At 33.3% G+C, this 25,763-nt stretch overlaps 3 protein-coding genes across 5 annotated transcripts; 1 reads left to right on the forward strand and 2 right to left on the reverse strand.

Moving 5' to 3' along the window:
• Positions 1-988: 988 nt before the first annotated feature.
• Positions 989-6,874, reverse strand: LOC129298615 (glutamate--glyoxylate aminotransferase 2-like). Its single transcript, XM_054937041.1, is given in 17 exon segments — positions 989-1,283; positions 1,923-2,079; positions 2,199-2,290; positions 2,465-2,529; positions 2,652-2,717; positions 3,031-3,131; positions 3,134-3,161; positions 3,243-3,259; positions 3,262-3,415; positions 3,799-3,957; positions 4,054-4,141; positions 4,256-4,337; positions 5,014-5,131; positions 5,288-5,353; positions 5,447-5,475; positions 5,478-5,641; positions 6,375-6,874. Coding segments are annotated over 16 exon segments (1,437 nt in total). The 5' UTR covers positions 5,563-5,641; positions 6,375-6,874; the 3' UTR covers positions 989-1,153.
• Positions 6,875-9,518: 2,644 nt separating this feature from the next.
• On the reverse strand, positions 9,519-17,586 carry LOC129298612 (uncharacterized). Of its 2 annotated transcripts, XR_008590393.1 has the most exons (11): positions 17,161-17,586; positions 16,565-17,044; positions 16,296-16,453; positions 15,932-16,015; positions 15,783-15,835; positions 15,227-15,308; positions 12,333-12,440; positions 12,022-12,145; positions 11,688-11,773; positions 10,028-10,515; positions 9,519-9,793 (listed from the first exon to the last, which is right to left on the reverse strand). XR_008590393.1 is itself a non-coding variant. In XM_054937039.1 (10 exons), exons 1-10 carry the CDS (start codon positions 17,534-17,536, stop codon positions 10,294-10,296), a joined length of 1,773 nt encoding a protein of 590 aa, XP_054793014.1. In that variant the 5' UTR covers positions 17,537-17,586; the 3' UTR covers positions 9,820-10,293. The 2 variants fall into 2 exon arrangements, 1 of the variants encoding a protein (XP_054793014.1); XM_054937039.1 differs by lacking the exon at positions 9,519-9,793 and having other exon boundaries at positions 9,820-10,515.
• Positions 17,587-22,021: 4,435 nt separating this feature from the next.
• LOC129298610 (protein POOR HOMOLOGOUS SYNAPSIS 1-like) lies at positions 22,022-25,753 on the forward strand. 2 transcript variants are annotated; one of them, XM_054937037.1, is made up of 8 exons: positions 22,022-22,369; positions 23,251-23,367; positions 23,891-23,956; positions 24,074-24,177; positions 24,435-24,634; positions 24,719-24,765; positions 24,962-24,989; positions 25,335-25,744. In XM_054937037.1, exons 1-8 carry the CDS (start codon positions 22,097-22,099, stop codon positions 25,391-25,393), a joined length of 894 nt encoding a protein of 297 aa, XP_054793012.1. In that variant the 5' UTR covers positions 22,022-22,096; the 3' UTR covers positions 25,394-25,744. The 2 variants fall into 2 exon arrangements, with proteins under 2 accessions (XP_054793012.1, XP_054793013.1); XM_054937038.1 differs by lacking the exon at positions 24,962-24,989 and having other exon boundaries at positions 25,335-25,753.
• Positions 25,754-25,763: the final 10 nt, after the last annotated feature.

Consider the following 25,763-nt stretch of genomic DNA (forward strand, 5'->3'; position numbering starts at 1 on the left):
TCATAAAATCTTTTGATAATAAATTTTTTCTGTGAGATCTAGATGTAATTTTTTCTTAAAAATATGCAGAACAAAACTTGTCATTTGATATCCTATTTTAGATATTTCATAAATAAAAGTGATCATTACTTAAATTAAAGTAGTTATTAATTTATACTTGAGGACATTATAGTCATTTCATAAAAGACATTAATACCATAAAGGTCTTGAGATTTGAAAAATTATATATTTTGCAGGAATTTATTGTCATTTGCATATTTAAATATACTTTTTTTTTTGTCATTAACTTCCATTAATTTTGTAGCATGGAGATGAGTTTGGAGCCTTGGGTATAACATTAACAAGTCTAGTGTACTTTTTATTAAGATAAACATTAAATATGCTTAACGTTTATGTATAATTGATTCAATCTACGCATGAAAATGAGTCATTTAAAAATGGAATAAGAAATGCTGAAGCCTAAGCTTGCTATACAAGTCTAAATATAATATGGTCTCGCACTTTGGAGTTGGTCCATGGACACCATGAACTCATCTATCATCTCATAGATTTGGATCACTAGCCAATTTACACAACGGTCCAATCCCTTCCTATCAACTGAATTTAAGAATGAGAACTTTCACGCTTAAAACTTCATTCAATCTCTATTAAAATTAGAAGATGCTTTTAATTACTTTAGGGGAATCAAAATATAACAACTAACTCATTTAATATGTTTTAAAATGAAAATTTTCCAACTTTACCCTTTTAAAAATAAGAACAGAGATACACATTATATGATAAGTCATAAAATTCAATTTACAATAGAGATAACATTGAAAAATGATAATAAATTATTCTCTCTGTATCTTATATTAAGGATCAAAAAACCTTTCTAGAAAGTGCCCTATGATAGATAGAGGGACCGGATGGAGTATATATTTTTGCCACACCATTTAAAAACTCTGCTAGAGGCCAGACTCGCTTGAAACAAAATACACAGTTGACGGATGATAAAGATGATGAAGTAGTAAGAGAATCATTGCCAACAGATAAAGGTTGCCTCATGTAGTGTAGAGGAGGTTAAGTTTTACAAGTGTATGAAAAGAAAAGCTTACTGTCACAAAAGATTTAGTGAGAGATTTAATACAAATTTTCACAATGATATGCTTGATTACATCCTTGAATAACCTCTATGGTCTTCATACTGCTCCATGAACTCATCATTGAACTTCTTGAAGCTTGACATAATGCCAGGCATCTCTTCCTCTGCTGGTAAAATTGTTGTCCTCAAATGGAAGACCCTATCATGAGTTAAATAGCTTTTATAAGAAACAGGGCAACAGTGGAATCTCTCTTCTTTATTCATAAGGCTTGTTTTAGAAACATGTAATTTGTCACTAAATCTACAGACTTTATAGTAGGAGATTTTATTATATACCCTTCTGATCTTATTTATAAGTTACTTTTAATATGTTTTATCAGAATCAAAGAAAACCTTACAACTCATTAAATATACATGCTTTAGTAGTGCACCTTCTCTTGTTATCATTTAATGGAGGGTAAAGGAGAAAATTTGCAATAAAAATTTAATGATATAAATTACAAATAGAATTAAAAAAAATCTCCTCTCTTTGCCTTATAAATAAAATTGGAAGGAGTGTGACCGCGGAGGACTAATTCTGTGCCGATTTCATAACTGACAGTTAAATCACATTTTCACTTTAGAAGACAAGTAGGTACACGAGAGATGTGAATAAACACAAGCTAAGCTTACATGGTGTTGAAAATAGTGGTAGGGATTACTATCTAGACCACTTTGTAATGTTAAGAAGCATTTTATCTCAACTCAAAAGTTTGAACTTTAAGTAAAGCTTTATGGTTGGTTTTATCAACATCTTTATTAGAGGAAAAATAGAGGTAAAATATAGAAAAATCTGTACCCTTCTTTCTGCCCGAATCCCGAACCAGGAACTGTGGATATGCCAGTGGCTTCCAGAAGCTTGAGACAGTAGAATACATCTGGAACCTTTCCAGCTTGTTTTGCAGCCTCTATTGCCCTAGGTGGCAATCTAATTTGAGGGAATGAATACATGGCACCTGAACACAAAGGTATTCATCTACGTATTAGCTTACCAGGCCAAAAAAAGTTTCTGGAAGTATACATTCATTTGTGTACAGTCCATATTTTTATACATTCATTTGTGTACAGTCCATACCTTCTGTGAAATTACAAACAACATTTCTGCAGCTGTTGAATCCATCAGTCATTAACCTTGCTCTTCTCCTCAGTGAATCAAGTATTCCCTTGCTGCATATTTTTATAATAATGGTCAGTTCATAGCTTAAAGAGGCCATTATGTAAATGTCTTAAGACTTTGGGCAAGTGGCAATCTGCTTCCCATGTTCATATATATTGAAAGAGAAAATGAGTCAACATGACAAAAATATCAACATCTAGCAGCTTAGTTTAAGCATAACTTACCCTTCCCTAACAAATTGTTCATAAGAGATGTCACCGGGTTTGGGCGGGTTGACCATCAATCCCATCTGCAATGCAAGGTGGAAATTGAAGGAAAGGAATGGAAGGGAGATAAATGCTAGTTATAATGCGAACAAATACTGAATTCATAAAGAAATATCATAACGTTAAACATGCAGCTCCGACTCACAAATATCTGTGCTGGAACATTTGGACTGAGTGACACGGATGCAACTTTATAAATCTCATCCACTGTCTGCAGAAAAACAAAAAGGAAGAATCAAGGAAAAAGTATCAGCAGTGTAGATACATTGTAAACTGAAGGTAAATCTTACATTAAAGATGGAAAGTCACTAAAGAGTCAAATAGGGCTATCCTGGCTCTTAAACGCTCTGAGCTTTTAGAAAACCAGGCTGTACAAGCCATTTCATTATGCTAGACTAGTCATTTTAGGGCTGTGGGTTGACCATATGAGTTTGAACTTAAGGCCTTGTCTTATGGGCCAATTCATTCTAAGTTTTACAGATAGCGAAGTTGCAAAGTATAAAAAGAGTTATTAAAAGACAAACCTCTGGAGGAATATTGGTCATTTCAAAATATCCACCCCGCTGTCCGCATTCACCCCAATATCCTTTGGACACAGAATGAAAAGAGACAAGCTGGAGTTCCTGCTCATAGGTGGCCCCATATCCATCAAAACCTACTTGTGTCAAATGAATATTTAGTATTTGCTCAATTTAACATCAGAGGCAAAACATGAGATTAGCATGACAATGTATACCTTTTTAGAACTGATGAAGGTCGTTCATCCTGATATATATTCTGCTGGTAAACCTCATCTCCAAGCAAGACTAGATTTTCTTGGTAACAAAATTGCAAAATCTCTCTTAGATTAGCTTCATTAACGCATTGACCAGTTGGGTTTCCAGGGTTTATGATCACCATTGCCCTTACCTGATCAAATTTCAGTTTTTATATTTAATTAGTATGATAAGGAATTACATAAAAGGATAAGAGGAGATTTTGATAAATCAGAAGCACTTGAATTTAATGTTGAATCTTTGAATCCAGTAGACTGGATCATCATGAAGTGATTTGGTGACTGAAAAGTCACAAGAAACAGTAGAAACATTTTAGAATTGCACTTGAAGAGGTAATTCATAAATGAACCATTTTGTTTAGTGTCTTTTCCCCTGCCTTCTCTGGTGATGAAACAACCAGCCCAGTCATTTCGGGTTGTCATTTCAAGAAGAACAAGAAAACTGGATTGGGAAACAAATGAATTCACTATGAGAAGGTTCATGGCCTTCATATCAACAAGTCTGTGAAACACATACAGTTATTCCTTTATAGCGAGCCTGTGAAACTGCCTGACGAAGTTCATTAATATCAAGACCCCAATTTGCTGTCTCTTCAAGGTAGTAGGGAACAAGAGAACCACCAAAGAGAGCAATTGTTGCTGAGTATAGTGGGTATTGTGGGACAGGAACCAAAACCTGGGAAAAGAAAGTGTCGGAAGATAGCTTGAAATGGCACTGTGAATACAGGAAACATCAAAAGAGACATGCTAAGAAATAGACTATATGCATTACCCCATCTGATTGACCTCGGATGATAGTATTTAGGATCTGCATCACACCTTTGCTGGCACCGTCAGTGAGATATATAAGCTCTGGATCGCTGTCAATTAAGCAAGAAGTAATTAATCCATTACCTAACAAATAGCAAACTAGACTTGAGAACCCCTAAAAAGTATGAAGCCAAAAAAATGGAGCTAGCACGGAGGATAATTACCTAGGATAACCATCACGCCTTTGAATGAACTCTGCCACTTCCTTCCTTACTCCTGGAAGGCCTCGGGAGTCACTGTAAGCACCTAGAATATACAATAAGTTCTACAGTTTTTTAGTGGAGGTTTGTGTCAAAAACAAAATTCCTAACACATGAACCTATTAAGAAAAATTGAGAGAAACTCAATGGTATTGGTAATTAAGCCTTTAATTTGCAGGCAAGAGCTTGCTTAACTATGAAATTCCCCTATATTCTGCTAGTGCAACCTAATTTCTGAATCAATTTCTTTTTCATTTGAGCTGAAAATTGATTTATGATCCTTGGGCAAGGAAAATGAAGGAAACTTCACAGGAAAAATTGGATAATAGATATAAATGCTACATTAGTTCTAGGATCATACTGCAGCAGTGGGTCAATAAATCCAGAATTCTTACTAGAAATAAAAATACATTGAAGAAAATTATAGAATCTGTGTTCAGCACACAATGTTCACATTGGCTCCAGGATCATTATTTGGAAAATTGCTTTTTAACTTATGAGGATTTTACATTTTTTTAAGAAGTTGAAAAATGCCAGTTATCTGAATATCACAGAATTTTTTCACATGGGTTGTTTGTAATTGAAAAATTAATAACTTCATAAAGAAATGAAGATTTCCATGCAAGAATTTCAAAGATAAACAGATTGTATAAAACTCTAACATGCTATTTTGAATATACAGTTAGGCATAAAATATTGAAAAGTACTTAAGAAAACAATACCTAGACCTCCCGAGGTCATTGATAGATAATGTTTAGCTCTTGTAATTGCATCTGCGGGGAACAGCAATCCAACATTGGGATCATCTAGTAAAAATGGAGCCTGGCACAGAGCAACAACCTGCAACAGCAGAATTACTCTGGTTCAGCATAAGTAACAAGTACCAAAGTCTGACACTCTAACTATATAATTAAATAAGAAGTACGTTTAGTTCTTGATACCAAGAAAACTACAAGATAGCAATTGAAGGAAGAAAATATGGTATAAACAGTGGACCTGACGAGGGAAGGTCAGAGGTCTCTGTCCTAGAGCCTGAGGGTTGCCAACATTAGTGAATATAATCTGCCAAAATATTTAAAATAAGAGGAGTTTATATCCATTAAGATCATTTTATCCAAAGCTTAAGTTTGCTCAAGAATATGATATACTCTAAACCTTCTTCCCTTCTTTCTGAAGCTCAGAGCTCGAAGATATAATTCACCTCTAACAGCATATTGAGCTCTCTTCACATTTTCATTAATAGACTCATAGTCTAAGGGTCTTGGAGGCATGGTGGAGTAGAAGACTTCTTGCAGATGTCACTAGATAAGAAGCCAAAAAAATTGGCTACAAATAAAGCCCGCTGCCAACCTGATTGATTTAAAGCTCATCGGGAAGAAAGGTAAAGAAGAAAAGAGCCCTCAGATAAAATATATTTTTTTAACATGTAAAATGTTATAATTCAGGAACATGCTTAGTGACAGAACTCAAGCTAATTGGTGAAGTAAACATGGGAATGCAAGATGCAGAGTTTCATGATTGGACTTTTATTGAATTTATTCTCTTTTCAAATCACAGCATCATCAAAGATAAGAGTTTGCTATGTCTGAAAACGAATAGTACATTCAATTTAGTGGAACAAACATAACTGTAACAAATTAACAATAACATAGAAATTATATGATTATTTGAGAGCTCAAAACGCTGGCTCATGAAGTTGGATAAAACAAGGTTTATACAAGTTCACATCAAAGTCTTATAATTTAAACATGGGACTCAAGCCCCATATTTGCAACCAAGTCATTACATTTCCCCATGTCCTCTAACTTGTACATCTCATTAGCTCATGAGAGGAAGAAAGAACGAGGATGAACTCATGACAGGTAGTGCAAGGCCTTTTTTACCAAGATAAAAAACGTAGTGTGTCTTTATTCAAAACATGTAGGACTTTCAAATTAGACACGACACAATACTTCATATATACTAACTCCTATTTATGAAAAAAACAGCTTGCAGTTAAAATATAAATTGGCCCGGAGGTAGCATATTAGACATCTTAGAATTTATCACGTTGTTGCATACATGTTAGTATTGTATCCGCTACCTATATAGGTATACGTGCTCCCCTGCCATGGATAAGAACTTCTGGGAGAGTTGTACCACAAAAGCCACCTTAGAGAATCCAAATTTCATTCAAGACTCGATCGAATCCCTAAAGTCAAGTCCCATATAGTCCCCGTACCTTCCATACAAGACTCGTCAGAATCCCATAGGTTATAGAAATAAATCCCATTAGTTCAGATATACTCTACAAATAAACACGGAGAAGGTAGCCCTTTACACGTTAATATTATAGAACAGACTGAACTCGTCAAAATTTCACTTTTCAGATTGAACCTATAACAGAACGACGGTACATGACTTCGATGACATAATTACATAATCACAGAAACTAGAATATCCAGTACACAATGATACGCGCCCAAGAAAATGAAAGTCAACCCATAACAGAGTTCAGCCACTCCAAACCAGAATCCTGAACGAACCCTTCAAGTTTAAGAGAACAAAATACAAACCCAGTTCAAGGAAAAGGCAAAAGGTTTGCTTCATAGCTTTCTCACAGCAAAATGTTACCTGCGAGGTTCGCTTAGAGTCGCTTGTAATGTCCAGCAAGAAACCCAACGCAGTAGTGTAGAGCGTTGTTATGCGTGTCTGACGGGAGAGAGACCTTTTTCTATTTGTATAATTGAGAAAAAAGAACGTGTTTTTATTTGGGAGTGGCAGTAAGTGTACAAAATTTGGCAGAAGCAGAACCACTGAATGATTTGAGTGGATTATTGGAGTCTCTATATCAAAATGGAAGGGGATAATGCTGGAGCAAGAAATGTGGCCAAAAGTCTCCTGAGAGATAAAAGAGCCATGGCCTCGCTGCTCGACAAATATTTATGTCACTTTCTCTATTAGAGGAGTGGCTCCTATTTGTTTATCAGCTTTTCCTCTCTGCACAAAGCCACAAACCAACTGCCGCTCAGCTTTTCTCCTTTTTAAGTTTTAACCTTCCCCGCTCAAGTCGTGACTCGTGAAGATGAAGAGAACAATTTTTGTTTGTGCCTCTGGCAGGATGAAGAGAAGGAAACTGATCAGGTAAAGAAAAATCCTTATATACAAACTGTTTCTTCTTCAACTACATAAAACATTTTAATTAAATCTAATATTTTAATAAAATAATTATTTATTTTTAATTAATTTTATAATTTATATTTATATTTATTTAATAAAATATTTTATTATAAAAAAATAAAAATTAATATATTCAAAAAAGATACTTAAAAAAAATGATTACATTTTAAAAAATTAAAAATATTTTATATTTTTTAATTTTTAACCTCTAAAAAATATTTTATATTTTTTACTAAAAAGAGTAATTATGTGTATTTTTAATTAAATTACAAAAATTTTGATATAACATTTATTTTATTATTAATACTTTAAAATCTCTGCGCTTAAATTTAATTAAATAAAAATATATTAAATATATATAACTAAATAATTAAGTTTTTTTATTATGTGTAAATTATGTCATTTTCTCTTATACCGAACGAAAAGTAAAGTGATGAGTAGATGACCCACGGGGGACAAAATAGAAACAAATTAGAAAATGAAATTTGTCTTTCCTGTTTTCTTTTTTGAAAAATAACATTTAGGAACTAAATATAGGATAATGATATCTTACAACTCTTAAATTTTAAAACGTCAATTAAGAATTTCATTCATTATTACTTTACTGCTTTTTAAATAAGTCAATAAGCAAAAATGTTTATATTCACGCAGAAGTTGATTTTTTAAAAAACTTTCAATCAAAATTATTTTCAATTAATGAAATTTTTTATCTTTATTCTTCTAGAATTTTCAATGTGAATACATTATTTTCTTTCAACTTAGCATCTGCAATTTTCAAAATTAGACAATGAATATGACAAATAATTAGCTGGAAATTATTTCAACTTATATCCTCAGAACTTTCAACTTAATTTCTAGAATTTCTAGGTTGAATGTGTATGGGGGTATTTTTCTCAATTGGCATTTTTTAAATGTCAGTGAAAAATTAAATTTCTTGATTGACATTTTGCGATTTTAGAATTTTAAAATATGATATTTTTTTTTAGGTCTTAAAAGTGTCATTTCCCATTTTTATCCTCCAAAGACATTCATACACACACACATTATTTAAAATAACTAAGTCATAGAAATATACATACATAGTAATAACATACATCATCCATGAGTGCTTGATTCAACTAATCGAGAGAATTGAATTAGTTTAACCTGTGATATTGAATTTGAATTATATAATAAGTAGTTGTATTAAATAAATATATTTAAGGTAGAAAATAACTAAGTCATAGAAATATACATACATAGTAATAACATACATCATCCATGAGTGCTTGATTCAACTAATTGAGAGAATTGAATTAGTTTAACCTGTGATATTGAATTTGAATTATATAATAAGTAGTTGTATTAAATAAATATATTTAAGGTATTTCTAACGCACCTGTGAAGCTGCCATTGGTAATAATAATTATACACATTGAGAATTATGAATGATAGAATAGGGGGGAAAAACACGCGCACACAACACCATACATCTAGTAAAGAAGATTCAATAGTCACAAATTCCCAATACCTTGCAAACAGGTCTTTTGAGTAACACGCTATTAACAATTAAAAAAAATTACCAAAATACTTCACAGTGAAGACTATTTATCAAGATTCTTCCATGATCTGCTCAAGGGAGACATTATTTCTCTCGTCAATGGTTTCGGAGAAGTATCAGTTTCTGTTAAAAAATATTGATGGCCACTTAACGTCTTCTCTCTTCTTTTTTCTCTTTGATAATCAGCCACTTAATGTCCTTTTTAATACTTTATCAGTGCCGACTTCATCCTTACAAACTTTTTATTTACTTATACATTATATATTTATATATTGATCTTTTTATGTAAAAAAAAAAAAACCAGGATACTATAGGTAAAATCGATGCTCATGTATGGGACAGCGGAGGATCGTTGTGTGCGCTAAATCAAAATTGCCTATACGAGAATCAATTTCATCTGTTATCCTGATAAATAGTTTTGCATGGTATTATGATAAATTTATTTTACTTGTATATCATCTTACTCCAAAAAATCTTGCAACATCAATCATCTACATCACTTTGTTAGCGTTAGTGGATTCATACCAGTTTGAAGCCAGAAAAAAAAAACACAAAATACAAGATGTGAGGGTGATGACCCCAAATCTAATAAATGAACACAATCTCTTCTCAATGAACTAAATCAGAAATTAAACTTTGTTTATTCTTCTAATTAGTTGAACTATGTTAGTCAAAATAGATCATGTTTGCATAATTCCATTCGTGGGATTAAATAGTTGCAATGATTGCTCATGGACTCATACGAAACATGCCAAAATGGGCTTTCTCAATACCAACCTCCCAATACCTCCAACCAAACAGGCCTACAAGTAAAATGTGAGCGGAGATTAAAAAAATCCAATCCCCATATAATCAAAACAAAGCTTCGATGTGTATGAGCAAATCCAGGAAGAAATTACAAATCTTTAGTCTTTTCACGAAGAACCATCTAACACGAGAATATCCAAAATTGACTGTATGAAGTTATCACCAAAGAAAGAAAGAAAGAAAGAAAAAAAAGACTGTATGACGTTTTGAATACTTAATGACAATGCTACCTGGCAGTTCATTAAGGCTCAAAACCACTCGTGATTCCTTGTCATGAGGTATATCTGTACAAAGGGTAACGTGAAGTACCAGAATAACGTGTTAAAGAACTGAGTCTTTGTATCTCTCACTTCCCCTTCCCTTTTAATGCTTCCTTTCCTTCGTCCATATTTTGGATTAAGGTTTATCCATCTGATAATTTTGCTTCCTCTTCCAACCATGATCACCGTATCAAGAGCATTGTAAATGACATGTACCTCTACCACCCGGGGCTAGGTTAATCCACTTTGTGGGAAATCTTAATATAGTTTAAGAGCCGTTTAAGAGCATTACCACTGTCAATGGCCTCTCTTGCTCTATCTAGGGCCACGGATATGTCTTCAGCACCATCAACTCCAAGCAAGTGGTCCACCATACCAGCGTTTAAGACAATTCGATCATATGCTGGACCCTTTTCTCCACCAAGAGCTGCTAAACCCAATTCAATGTTCTTCGAGACCTAAATTTTCAGAAGCGATTAGAAGTCATAGGCTTCAGCACTTATTCTAGCAATTAGGAAACAGGCAACCAAAAAAAAAAAAAATCAGTCTAAGTATCACAAAAGGCTAAGTTCAAATTATGTCAAAAGACTCAACCATTTGGGCTATTTCATATATTCTTAAAAAAATAATAATAATAATGCAGGAATGCGCAAGGGGTTTAAGGTTGTTACTAGCATGGTGATACGCAAGTTATGCAATAAAATAAGTACATTGCAATTTTCAAAAATTATACTTGCTGATTGTGGAGAGAAAGCTCACTGGACATACCTCGCGGAACTATATTATCGCTCAGAAATGGAAACCATCTGTTTATCCATGTAACATTTTTTTAGTTCAATTTCACGCAACTTCTCACAAGTCACGACTAGTAACACTCCCATATTTATGCAGACAGGGGTAGGAGACAAGTTAGAGCACTGAGAAGCATATAACAAGTTCAGTCAACAAATAAACAACCAAATGCAGTTGGATGATCTGGAGACCAGGAAAGGTAACAAAAGAAAAAAATTGGCAAGCAAAGCAAAATTTTAAACACACTGCCATGGAAAATGAAGTCTCCCTGGGGTCATTCCATAAAATTGGAACAATTTAGATGCTAGGGAAAATGAAATACGGGTAACTTCTAGTAAACACCAGATGAAAGCATAACATAGAATGGAAGAGAGACAATAATCACAAAAATATATAAAGTTTAGGATGTGTCTAACCAAATGGCTTAAGTTATTTTAGTGAAGTAGATTATCTTTAAGCATATTTAATATAAAAAATTTAACATGGTACCATGAGCCATTCAATATATATATATAGAGAGAGAGAGAGTGAAAGATGGGGAAAAGAAAGAGAGAGATCAAAAAGAAAGATAGGAGGAGAAGAAGGAATAGATATAAGGCCTCTAAGATTAAAAAAAAAAGTACAAGCCTAAACAAGAAGAAGAAAAAAATGAATAAAAACAATTGAGGGAGGGAATATTAGAGATAAAAAATCAAAAGTCTCACATCTAGAAGATAGAAGATCGATTAATAATATATAAAGCTTAAGACGTATTTAATCAAATAGCTTAAGCTATTTTAATAAAGTACACTACCCTCAAACATACTTAATATAAAAAGTTTAACATCAAGAACTCTACCGATCTATCAGTTCTCGGAGTATCTGTTGGTTGAAAACCATAGTCTTGGGCCTTGACCTCAAGAGTAAAACCTTGACGCGAGACTCCTGCAATAAGAAATATCAATGTTTTACATCAGTCCACTATAAAGAGTGGACCAAAAGTACCATTAAGCCAAATAGTATTCTGAATAGTAAAAATTTATCATCAAGTTAAACATTTAGAAAACCAAAAATATATATATATATATATACACACACACAAACAGGCATTCTAATCAATTAGTATTTCATGCCTTAAAATAAACATGACAACTAAACGATTCGGCCCAAAAAAAAAAAAACTAAACACAGACCACCAAGTTCAGATGTAGATGAAATGTTCAGCGAGCGGAACCCTGAACAATAGTTCACAGGAAGTCCTTTAGTTGTGCTAACTGACCTCAACCTTGTTGTCATTGAGAGGGCACCTTCCTCACCCTGCAATTTGAATATCCACAGTATATGTGAAGTAGCTTCTTTTGTAAGGTTTTTTGATATATTAAAATGATTTAATCATTTTGAGTAAGAGGAGAATCAAATTGTTTATATACTTCAACACAGTTTATTCATAAAAACGCTATATAGAAATGCTCAATTCATGATATATTAAAGGTGAAATCCCAACCTTCACCACCAAACCAGAATGAACACCCCTTCTTTTCATGAGCATTAACAATGGCTCTTCATAACCCTCATGATAAAACCCAGCAACAATCGCATCCCTGCCACGAGCCTATTGAAAACCAACAAACATATAAACAAATGGTGATATTTTTCAGAAAGAAGGAAAAACAAGCCATGTTTTATACCCCTTTGGTTTATTCAATTCAGTTCCTACTGTCAGAATTCAGAGTCAAAATATTTTATCTTGATCAACCCATTGCTCCTCATTTTTATTTTCTAATGTTAATTATTAGAAACCAAGTTTTCAGAACTTATATACTCTCTATAAAATGAGCTGACAATAAAGAAACTAGGGTCTAAACTTGATATATTTGTACTGTGCTTGATTTAGAAAGTATGTCGACCCCAAGAAGCTGCATCAACAACAACAACAACAACAAGCCTTTATCCCACTAGGTGGGGTCGGCTACATGAATTGCAAGACGCCATTGTGCTCTATCATTTATTAAGCTTTTAGAAATATTATTAATTAAGAGATTACGTTCAACAACTTCCAAGAGTATTCTCTTAGGCCTTCCTCTACCTTTCTTAATCGGACTCAAAGTTATATGTTCCACTCTTCTCACTGGTGCCTCCCTTGGTCTTCTTTGTACATGCCCAAACCATCTCAACCGATTTTCTACCATTTTTTCCTCAATAGGTGCCACCCTCACTTTTTCACGTACGTGCTCATTTCGAATTTTATCTTTACGTGTATGTCCGCACATCCATCGTAACACCAAGGATTAGGACCCTATGTTGTGTCGTTACAACATCTCCGGGGATCACCTTACGATTTTTACAAAGTTTTCTATCTATGTTCCTAACCAAAAGAAAATCAATCTGCGACCTTGAGGTTCCACTTTTGTAAGTGATGAGATGCTCATCTCTCTTCTTGAAACAAGTGTTAGCAATCTTAAAATCATACGCCAATGAGAAATCAAGAAGAGTTTGTCCTTCATTGTTTAGCTCTCCAAAACCAAAATCACCATGCACCCTCGCATACTGACCAGCTTCCCTCCCAACATGCCCATTAAAGTCTCCTCCAATAAAAATCTTTTCACTCTGTGGTATGTGTCGAATCAACCCCTCCAGATCCTCCCAAAATAATTCCTTAAGACTGGCTTCTGTCCCGACTTGCGGCGCATAAGCGCTAACAATATTAACAGTCTCACGTCCAATTATCATTTTTAAAGAAATAATTCTGTCTCCAATTCTGCTAACTTCTACAACGTTCTTCTTCCACTCCTTATCTATAATGATGCCTACTCCATTGCGTGCACTTACTTTTCCTGTATACCAAAGTTTGAAACCTTGAATATCCTTAGCTTCTTCTCCACGCCATTTTGTTACTTGCAAGCAAAGGATATTGATTTTCCTTTGAATCATAACCCCTACAACCTCTACAAATTTACAATTTAATGTCCCAACATTCCAAGTACCAAATCTAATTTTGCTCTTATGGACTAACTTCTTTAGCCGCGTGCGTCCAGAATGACGCGGTAGCCCTTGCTCATTTAACACTACATCCGGGCGCCGATGCAGCGGCTCTAACTCACTTATCACTGTACTCGAGCCATGCAGCGCGTTACTTACGGGCAACGACCTAGCATTAACATTATAACGTCTATTGTCTATGTTCATGATAGATTCAACAAATTTTTACATTGGCTGTTAATAGCCTAACACAACCCTCCTCCTTTACCCGGGCTTGGGACCGGCTATAAACATAGGCAGAGTTCCCAAGAAGCTGCATCAATGGAGAAAAAAATTAAGGATGGTCTACAATCCGAATAGAGTAAGAAGGCTGCTAAGGAATATTGAGGAAAGTCATATGGATCAAGAAGAGTTTCTAAATTTTAATTTTTTTAAAATGAGTTTCCACAATTTATATATTGTCCAAAATAAACTGACAATGAAGAAACTGGTAATTGAACTTACTATAATAGTATTGTCCCAGATTTAGAAGATATTTCAACACCAAAAAACTGCATCAAAGGAGAAATTTTAAGGGAAGAGATTGTAAATGCATTTTGGAAACATCAGAATGCTATTCCCTCTCAAATCCTGTGTTTTCTTTGGTGATCGTCTCTTTAGATTAATGATGTTTCTTATTTTGTTTCTCATTTTTTGCAATTGTAATAAGGTTTCATAATGCATTTGTTTCTCTGTTTTCATAGTTGTTTGATCAAGTCATTTATTGTCGGTTTCCAACATCTATGTTCCCCTTCTTTACACCCAAGGATTTTGCTGCCTTTATGGCAGCTTTATTTCAGGAGTTGAGTGGCAGGATTATTGCCATATGTATCTATATGTTTTCACCTCATACCATAAGCCCCTGAGTAAAATAAGAAATTTTGTAGTAACTTTTTTCTGGAAATTTTCATTGAAAGATCAAATTTATAAAGAAAAAAAAAAAGACAAGTGTTACTAATTACTAAAGTTGACTAGCAAAACCACAACAAAAGAACTATAGTTATATAATATGCATTTAAAACCTTGCCTTACAATGCTTTCATGTCTTAGCTCTGTTTACAAATACACAAGAATTCTAGCCATCCCAAAGAAAAAAGGACTAAAACCATTATATATATTGAATTTATCAATATATGAATGTCAAAAACTAAAAATGCATAGCCCTCAACAAAATTATATCGATCACGAAATGTGTCAGTAATAAAGTAATTTCAAAATGCCATCATTTGCCACAAAACTCTACATGCGTGGTGCAGCTAGAGATTAGATGGTTTGCTATGGCTAGAAAGCCTCGCAGAAAATGTTATACAATAGAGAACAACAGAGAAAAAAAAAGTAGAAAGTTGCCAGCATCACAGCCAAAAGAAATACTGATCCCACCTTTACAAGTTGCTGAACCTTTTCAGTTGTTGCAAGTGGAGGACGTTTTTTTATGTGCTCCCTAATTCCGATTAATGAGTAGCTGCAAAAAAGACTTGTGTGTTCAACCATCATCTTAAACACAATCCTTATGGCCACACACACGGAGACAAGCATACCACAATAATCTTTGCAAAAATAGCAATTCAAGTTAGTTGAATAATCCTGACAGGACTTCTCAAAAAAAAAAAAATCCAAAATTATCTTCAAAATTTTAACTATGAGAGAAGAAACTATCAAAACATAGTCCCATAAAGGTTTTTGACATTATAAAGCTAATGCCACTGATCACTCATTACTCTAATCTAAACTTTCATCACTAGATGAAGAAGACACACCAGTTAATAATTGTATAATGATTAAGTAATCTTCAAACTACATTTTCAAAAATCAACCACAGAGACACTAGTTCTTGAAGTGCATGCATTCTTCTTGCAGGAGGAAAAGACCAGTGTCGCCATACAAATGAACAGCACAGACAAGGGTTATATTAATAAAGTTGGCCAAATAAACTTACAGAGATGGGCGAGCTTCACGCTGACTTATATAAGCAAAACCAACCTCTTCATCCTGGAAAAAAGCCAGCACAAAGATATAATATACAGAGGCTGAAAGAAGATAATGAGAAAAACATTATGCTACATATATTGTAGGGATCAAAGAGACCTCAAGAAGTTTTTTGGCCTGCAATGGGGATAAGTGGGTATTAGCCCCCATATACTTCAGCATTTGCTCTTCATTAACACCCCCCTGAAAAACAAACAACGATAGTGCACTCGTGAAATAAGAGAATCCTCAATACGAAACATGGCAAGTATAATTAGATATGAACTATAAAATTTAATAGCAAAATGTTCTTCAGCATCAGCACACGCAGTAGTCAGTTCTGAGGAGAAAATGTCAAAAACAGAATGACTGTACAAACAACCTCGTTTTGTGATAGAAGTAACAAACTTGAGATCCTAAGAAGGAGGACAATAAACACACAATAGCTCATCAAAAAAGAGAAAGAAAGAAAGAATAAACAGACTTTAGGTGGCATCCATTCTACTCCGTGAAGCAAGCAAGATTCTCCATAGCAGGATCTAACAGCAGAGACAAATAATGTGCTCCTGAAGAATCGTGTATTTCCATCATAAGGTTCACCATAATGTGTCAAAGATGTGACATCAGCAACAGGAGTGGGACCTAGAAAACAAATGAAAACATTAACGATCGGAAATGCGCTGATAAAAATTCGGAATGTGATGATTGAACTAGAGTCAAATTCAAGTTGACTAATGAGACTAAAACTTATACCATTTTCATCATCAAATGCAAGACAATATGCTTTTAGTTCACGGTCAGTCTCCCTGTTCATACGTTGACCAATTAAAAATGCTGATAGCAATGCATCACTTACTCCTGGTGATTCTCCTCCATCCTTGAAGGGAAGAACTTCTCTTAATACTCCTTGGACTTCCTCATATCCAAGATGGCCTCCGGCTAATACTTCCCTGAGAGCACCAACCAATCTCATTTCACTTGTGCTATTTCCAACATATTGTGGTCCAATAGAACTTCCGACCCCCATTATTGATCCTTCAGGATCAGCTATGAATATTACATCAGATGGGAGCACTCGAACCAGAAGCGGCCAGAGCGTCTTCATCGCCCGCGTTTCTCCTTCACTCCATTGGGTTGCTTCAGGAAAGGCATTTGCACGGATCGACATGCCAGCAAAAAATGCCCCAAGTTGTGCTCCAGAAACTTTATCTTCATCTTTGAGCTCTCCCCTAGCTGAGATCAAAACACGCATACAAACCAAGCTGCTTTAATTTTAGAGAGTAATCCATCACTCGATAGTCGTGAATAACAGGAACGAAGGACATATATTAAGTAGATGGTATGATGACCTGATCTTAAAATTGTATCTAGAACCTTAAAAGCCTGATCCTCTCCAAGCGGCCTGGTCTGTGTAGGCCCAGTACAAACCCTAGCTTGAGCTTCCAAGACTGTTTGATTCGGTTTCGGCAATGCCGGACTGCGATACGAAGAAGACAAAGACGGATTCCGAATATCAAATTCCGTAATCCCTAATTGTTCGATGATGGCCGAATCCAATGTAGCTTGTACTGTAAAACGAAGCTTTCGTCCAATCCACCGATCACGATCTCTGATACGGAGTTTTTGAAATGGCTGAACCCAGGCATGAGTGAAGTTTCGCGTTTTGCTGGTGAAGATCATATGAGAATGGGAGAGAGAAGGTTCTGAGTGAAGCACTACTTCCATGGTGAGAACTTGTTATTCTAACTTCTCTGCTTTTTACCCTTGGATATGAAGCAAAGAAGAGGAGACGAAACTAGTTCAAAGCGGGTTCAGCACGCTGACCTTGAAATCATCGGAATATTCTTAATTCTGAGCACTCCCGCCAATTATACACATATATAAATTATATTATTCATTCGTCTTAAATTATAAAATATTTTTAAATAAAATTTTTATATAACAATAAATTTTATTAAATATATTTAAAAATTTTATTTTTTTAAAATAAAAATATAAATTTTTTAAAATATTTATTATTTAATATAATAAAAAATAATAAAAATTAATTATAAAAAATAATATTAAAATTAAAATATTTAATAAAATATTAATTTATTTAAAATATTTTATATTTTGAAAAAAAAATTATTTTAGAGTGTTTTATAATTTAAAATAAAAAATAATTTAAAAAAATTAATTAATCATAATAATTATATTTAAAAATAAAAAAATTAAATTAAATATACTATATTAATCAGTATAAATATACATTAATTATTTTTTATTAATATAAATTATAAAAAATAATTTAAAAATATGTAATAGATATTTATTGAAATATATAATTTTATTTATATAAAAAATAAATAAAAAAATAATTTTTCTTAAAAATAAAAGCAGAGGGAGCACGTGTTTAGTCTCTGTAGTACAGAAGTTCATTCAGAGGATAAAATTATTTGTTGAATTTAATAAAAATATATTTTAGATGCGGCTAAAACGAACTCTTAATAATTATCCAAACAAACTCTTAATTACACTTTTTTTGGGGTCCGTCAATTCTCAATCTTAATTACAGACTGATACTAAAAATGGTTTTTGGGGTCAACGCAGCGACAATCTGTGATCTGTCTATGTACTCTAGTATATTGCAATTATGGTAATTCACTAATTTGCACTTTTTTATAAGAAAATTTATATAGTGAAATAGAGCGTGGGCCTGTAATGAAAAAAGTATAAATCTAATATCTGTGGCCCAAAAATGAAAAAAAGATAGGTGGTCCGAGTGAAGAAAACAGGTGATAGAATTGTATTAAAAAAACATGCGACTGTAGCCAAAATTTAAAAAAAAAACAGGTGATAAACATGAGACTTACACTAAAAAATGATGGACTCTGTTATGATATGAAATTATAAATTTAATTTATATAAATTATAAAAAATAGGTGTACGACTCATTGAAAAATTTTAAATACAATATTTTTTATATTATAACATGTAATAAGTAAAAAAATTATAAATTTAATTTATATAAATTATAAAAAAATAGGTGTACAACTCATTGAAAAAATTTCAATAAAATATTTTTTATATTTCTAAAATGTACTAAGTAAATAATTATAAAATAAAATAAATTATCATTGATATTTTTTATATGCATAAAAATAATAAATTGTAAAGGATAATAAACATGAGATAACAGGAATACTAAATTTTGGAATAAAATATATTTTTAAAATTTTTAACATTCTTTGTGATAGAAAATTATAAAATATACTAAGCTGTAATAGAGGTTGAAAGATTTATTGTGGAAATAAAAAAGTATATATTTCTAGAATAAATAAATTGTTTTTGTTTTGAGTATAACTAAGGATAATAAACTACACAAATTCAAGCAAATTGTTAATTACTTGTCTCCTTTAAATACTAAATATGCGTGGGAATAAAAATAGTTATTTACAATAATAATAATAATAATAGTAATAATAATAGTTTTTTACACTTTGACTGTCACGATTATTTATGCTTTAGGGATGAAAAAATATTGTTATTTATACTTTTATCATTATAATTATTTATTTGTAATTACTTATACAAATATATTTCACATATTTTAAATAGTATTATTTGTTGTAAAATTATTAAATTAATAAGTTGATTTAGTTGATAAAAATTTAACTCATAATCTTATAGATTATGAGTTCAAATTTTGTTGTTGATATAAGAATTTTGATAGTGAATTATCCACAAATACTTTCCAATTCAAAGAATAAAAATTTGATAAGACCATTTGGACACATGAAAAATATAAGTGGTCTTTGAACCCATAACTCTAATGAATATAGCTATGTTTGAATGAAGAACAATGCATCCCATAGTGACTCCTAGGGTTGTACTCAAAGCAATGACAAAAGCAGGGGGTGCTTGCCCCTCATTAGAGCTATGCAAAAGTCTAATGGTCTTGTCCAACCCAATTCAATTCGAGCAAACTTGATTCGATTTAGTCTTGTGAAAAAAGTGACCTAAAGAATTAAAAGGATTAACAAGATCAAATTTCATTTTTAGGTTGGATTAGGCAAGGGATTGACATTTCAAACCACTTAATTTGATTCAGTTTTATAAAATTACTTAAACGTAATTATAATTTTTTTATTTTTAATATAGTTGAATGTGAAACTTAAGACTTGATTATTGACTGCATCATCTCACTTCATTTCCTAATTTTCTACCTCTCTTCTCTTCATTCACTCTTCACTCCATCTTCATGTACAGAAGCAATAACCAACAGTCTTCTACCCCTCGCCTCTCTCATGTCGTCCACCATTCGCCATGCTGCTCCTCTAGTGATGCTTGTGCTCTTTTGATATATGATTTGGTGGCTCATATTCTTGATGCTGGAGGAGATGTGTCAAGTGTAATTGATACTAGAAGAGATGATTGCATGTGAATTGGTTAAAATTTGTTGTTAACTTTTTGTTGTAATGTAGTTTATACATGTTAAAGTTTGTTTAATGTTTTAATAGATTGTAATTTAATACTTTTTTTGGTTGGAGATTGTTATGGATTTATGATGATTAACTTTTAATGTTTTGTGATAAATTTTTTATAATTATAAGTATTTTTATTATTTTAATTAAGTTTATCAAGTTGAAATGAATTGTTGCAACACTTACAGAGGAAAAAAGGGAGAAAAATAGAGATATTGAACTATCAAGACCTATCTTTAAATCCTATAAACCAATCTAGTCTTGTTAAATTTTGGATTATACTTGGACAGGATTAAATTACAAGTTGTCTTAACCAATCTTTCTATAAGATTGACTAGACTTCGAGTTAGGTTGAAATCTTATCCTGTTAGTAATTTGTGCAACCCTTCCCTCTAGCTGCGATGTTCCTTTGTATTTTTTTTAAATTTTCTTTGCAAAAAAATGTGAAAATTAGTTTTTACTCCTTATTGGTTTTAAATTTTGCCCCTCCAAGTTGGTAACTCTAGATTCCTTAATGACTCGGACCCTGCCAATTCTAATCTGTGCTTAGGTCTGTATCTCTGTTTATGTATCCGATGTTCCTGAAAAAAAAATATATATATATATATATATATATATCAATCCGTATCTCATGCAGTTTGCTTTTGGTTTTAGGCAACTTGAAAATGATCCTCCAGCATTGTTGTTGCGATTCTTGCAATCTTTCGACGTTGACACCCATCAGTTGCCTGAAGCATGTATTCCCAATTTTCCTTTTTGTCTTAGGTTCCTCATTCCTCATGAGCGCGCATCAGTGTATAGAAGCCTGCACAATTGCTTCACTTGGCTGAATTTAAAAACAAAAAAAAACAAAAACAAATTGCATCTAATATAGAAAAAGGTAAGTACAAATCGCAATCCTTCCCGTTTGCATGCAATATCAGCTTCCAAAGCCAAATCTGTATCCAATCTCTTATATGTACTCCAACTTGAGTTAGTAGCTTGTAGTATCGGCCCTAAATTCCAATTTTAAATTAAACCAAATACTTTTTTAATATCAAATTATAAAATATTTTTAAAAAAGTTTCTCCATCTTAAAATATAAGACATTTTAAATATATTAAGGTTTTATTTAATGTATCAATTTTAAATTTACCTTTTCTCTTTCTATAATTAATTTTTATCTTTTTTATTTTTAATATATTAAAATTATGAATAGTTTTAAGATTTTATATTTTTATTTTAAAAAGATAAAATTGTTAAGTGTATTTAATAAAATTTATTGATATATAAAATTTTATTTAAAAATATTTTATAATCTAAAATGAAAAGAGTATTATTTAGATGGATCATCTAATTGCTGTAGTGGCCACAAAAGCCGACCATTTAAAGCTATGCCTCCCCCTGTCCCCCATAAAATCCAGCAACAAATATGCTTGTCTTCTATCACGATGAAGCACAATTATCAACACCATAATTTGTTCATTCTAAATTCTTGTTTGCTTTTATAAATTTTGATTCACAGATGACTACATAAAGATTTGTTATAAAATTCTCAAATAAAATTAATTATAAGTGAAATAATATTAAATAAAACAAAGATCGAGAAATAACAGTTAATATCAATATCAAAATGGAAAACAAATTTTTCAGTTTATTAATTTGTACCAAAGCAAAAAAAAAAAAAAAAACACAGAGAGAAAGAGCCTTACAGCTTACGAAAGCTGGAAACAAGATCACGCTGTTCGGGTTAGCAGCCGGGGGCTTCGTATATAAACAAGAGTGTTCTTCATTCTTTTCGCACCTAAATTCAAAGTTCTGAAAGGCGAGCCAAGAACAAATGGCTGGTTCGCTCGCTCTGATATCAGGCAATGGCAGTGAGAACCCGATGAAGACTGTCAGATATGAGTGGGAGATCAACTTCGCTCGTTTCTTCGCCTATCCCTCAATCACCATCTCTTGCTCGGATCCTGTTCCTCTGCCTACTTGCCTCAGGAATCGTCGTCCCGGAGGCAGTTGGATCTCGTCCCCTTCCATTGCTTTTTGCCGGCTCATCAACGACTATTCTAACTCCGATGTGATCATCGCCATCTACTTCAACGACGAATTACTCGTAAGTCCTTAATTCTTCAGCAGTGTTAGACGCTTCTCATGTTACTTGCTCTGATTTGTGAGTGTTGATATTTGTCTACTTCCTGGTTCTCGAACGATTGCTCTTTCTAGTTAGTAAGAAATACGTTGATTAAGATTCAAAGAACATCAATGTCATTTTAATGGTCGCAGATTTTGGTAGGGCGTTCATGGCAGAAGATTTTGAAATATGTCAAATCGCGATTATGTAGTTTAAGGACTGTGATAATGATGTTTTAGATTGCTTGCAAAAGTTCATCCGATTATGTTATAAAAGATTTGATTGCATATAAAAGACGTTGAGACTTGAGCTTTAGAAATATACGTACGGCTAAGTGACAGGACACGGCCCTATAAAACATGCTTCGATCAAATAGGCCTATACAATATATAGATATTTAATACAGTTTGAAGAACAATGTAATGTTTAATACTTTTTCCCTGTTCAAGTACCGGTACTTCCGTTAGGCTGAGATTGGGATAATGTTCCTCGTCAATGGAAATTCTCTTCAATTTTTTTATTTGTCCTCTTCTTATCTTTTCTGGCGGAGCATTTGTTTAAAATTCCAACTAACCTTCATGCCTAAATTCAGCTTTAGTTTTCGATTATCTCTCAAAATGTGCTTGATAAGAGAGATCTCTTTTTAGCCCATCTGACGAAAAATATATTTATACTAAATACACTTTGTTCTGCATGTTAATGGACGCTCTTTTATTCATTATGTGCACGCAGCAGCAATGCATATAAATAGAGCTGCTCCTGTTTAGAACATTATATGGCTTGGTCTTAGTGAGCCACTGCCAGTTGATTCTTTCCTTAGTAGCACATCATTCAATGGAGAATTATTGTGTAATGTTTGACAGGAGGAGCACTACGTTTCCAAGCTGCATTTTTCCTGGCCCCAGGTGTCATGTGCATCTGGATTTCCTGCTAGGGGCATCAAAACTGTACTAGTCAGCTACAGAGATTCCGTGGGGGAGGCAAGTTGACCATTTTACTTATCTCATATCCCTCCCTTTGTTAACTTTACAAAGCAAGACCTTAAGTAATCAGTGCAGGTTCTTCCCATTTCTCAGATGCTATAAATGAGAAAGAGAGAGAACGAAATAGTTGTCTCTCTTCTTCTTCTTCTTCTTTTTTGGCGGAAAAAAAAAGTAGTTGTCTTTCTTGTCGTGTCTTCTAGCTACATGAATATTGTTTACATTGTCAAGATTAAGGGCGTTATCATTGAATAAAAAATTGATATATAAATTGAAATTCTTGCTGCCTACACAGGCATTTGCAAATACTAAATACGAAGTTTTTTAGTTTTGCAAATGATGGATAAATGCTGCAGGTTGCTGATAATTTTTGCATTGCTGCAAGGTTATAACTGGACTGCTTTCACTAGAATACCAAGAAAATCTGGCTATGCACATAACTCACCTGAAGTCTTAGTTATGATACACCTTGTTTTGCAGTAATAGAAAAGGCTCTTCAGACAGTTATTTTGCTCTTTGGCAGATCCAGAAGTTCGGCATGAGGTTTTCATCATTCTATGATGCACAGTCATTTATAGATACTTTGAAGGTGAAGCCACTATTGTGAATCATAATAGATGCTTGAACGGTACATGAAACGAGGGGCATGGTTTGTAATGCCATCTTTGCTTTCCTGAAGTTTGTTTGTTTACTTATTTTATTTTAGGGGATCCTGGAAGATAAGAAGGGACCAGAAACTCCCAATACTGACTTTGGATCTGAAATTTCGTCGCAATCAGAGTTTATGTCATCAAACAAGCACTCCCACCGGTGAGAAGTTCAATGACTGCTGTAGGTTGTAACACGATGACTATAGAAGTTTGAATAATTACATCTTCATGCACTGTCAATGATGTTAATGTGTCAATTTTCGCATTTCTCTTACTTCGCTGGCTTTGATGAATGTCCCGAGTTCTCTCCTTGTTATTTATTTCCTTTTTCTCCTCTTTCCAGAAGTTGTGTATGTTCATTGCAAATTATGCAGAGTTTCTGTTGAGAATATATACTGATGCTTCCCTTATGTGTAGAGCTGGTGAGGAACTTAGCACCATAACACCTTTTGACACTTATATTCCGAAAATGCCCCCAAGTTCCAACAATGAAGGTAACCGGTATTCAGGTACCCAAGAAAAGGAAACCACTGCTGGTCACAATTTTGAAGGCGTATACCCTGCCTTGCCTCCCAGTTTCACATCATTACTAATGGATTGCTCTGAGATCAGCCAGGGTATGATATTTCTTTGGTAACATCAAGATTGGTTCTGATTTCCCACTACAATCAGTCTTATTTGATTAAAATTTTGTGTTGCAGCTCGACAAAATGTTTCCAAGGAGATTGATATCAAGTCCCAGATTGTGGTACACATCTAGAATTTTACCCTTAAAGTACTGATACTGGCAAAATACTATTACCTGTGTTGATACAGAGCTGGTCGTCAGCATAGGCTTTCTCTGACGAGAATGCTTTGGAACAACTATTCTCCTTTTAAATTTGTTCTGCTATTATAAATAGTACTCTACCATTAATATATTTACTTGTCTTCTTTTGTTGCAGAAGTACATGGAAGACTCTTCCTTCCAAGGTATAATAACTACTACTCTGACTCTCTCTCTCTCGCGTAATACTTATTTCGCTTACAAATGTAAACTCCGATTATTTTCTTTGGTTAATCCTTTCACTTTTTCAACACATAAGGTGGTTAGTTAAGTGAAGAAGTACTCATGTTCCTTTTTCTTACGGGTAATTTCAATATTTCATATTACCCATAATCTTATTCTCTAGCATCAATCACTATGCTCTTTCTGCAGATTCAAGGCTTGAACTTCAGCGTGTTTGTTGCGTTATTTTCTGACATATTCATTTGTTAACATCACGCGTTCTGTTGTTTTCTTGAGACGTTTTTGATGCACGGTTTTGCTGTTGATAGATATTTTGTCTAAGGTGGAGAAAGTTATGAACGAAATAGGAGGTGATATGTCGCTGTAGTTATTATCCGTGGCTTTCAGAATGAACCCGTGGCAGTTTAGCATCTCGCTGTTACCTGAAGCACGGCGGCTTTTACATTCTATCCAATGTAAAAGGGAGCTTCTATCCGTTCACAAGAAAGATGAAAGGACAAAAATGTGCTTCTACTTTATCCTCTCATCTGTCTTGATTCCTATAAACAGCATTAGACACATAACCAAGTTGCTTGACTCGCTAATCTGAGGTTTAATGGCATCTCAGCTTCTGATACAGGGTGATTCAGCAAATAGCAAATGTAGTTTTTTTTTTTTTTTTTTAAAGAAGGGCAATGTTATGATTTGCATTTTTTGGTTAGAAGGAAATGTATGATTGATCCGACTTCGAAATTTCA

Source organism: Prosopis cineraria, unplaced genomic scaffold, assembly GCF_029017545.1.
Source record: "Prosopis cineraria cultivar Desert tree isolate PC_DT_omini unplaced genomic scaffold, ASM2901754v1 PC861, whole genome shotgun sequence".
Lineage (NCBI taxonomy): Eukaryota > Viridiplantae > Streptophyta > Magnoliopsida > Fabales > Fabaceae > Prosopis > Prosopis cineraria.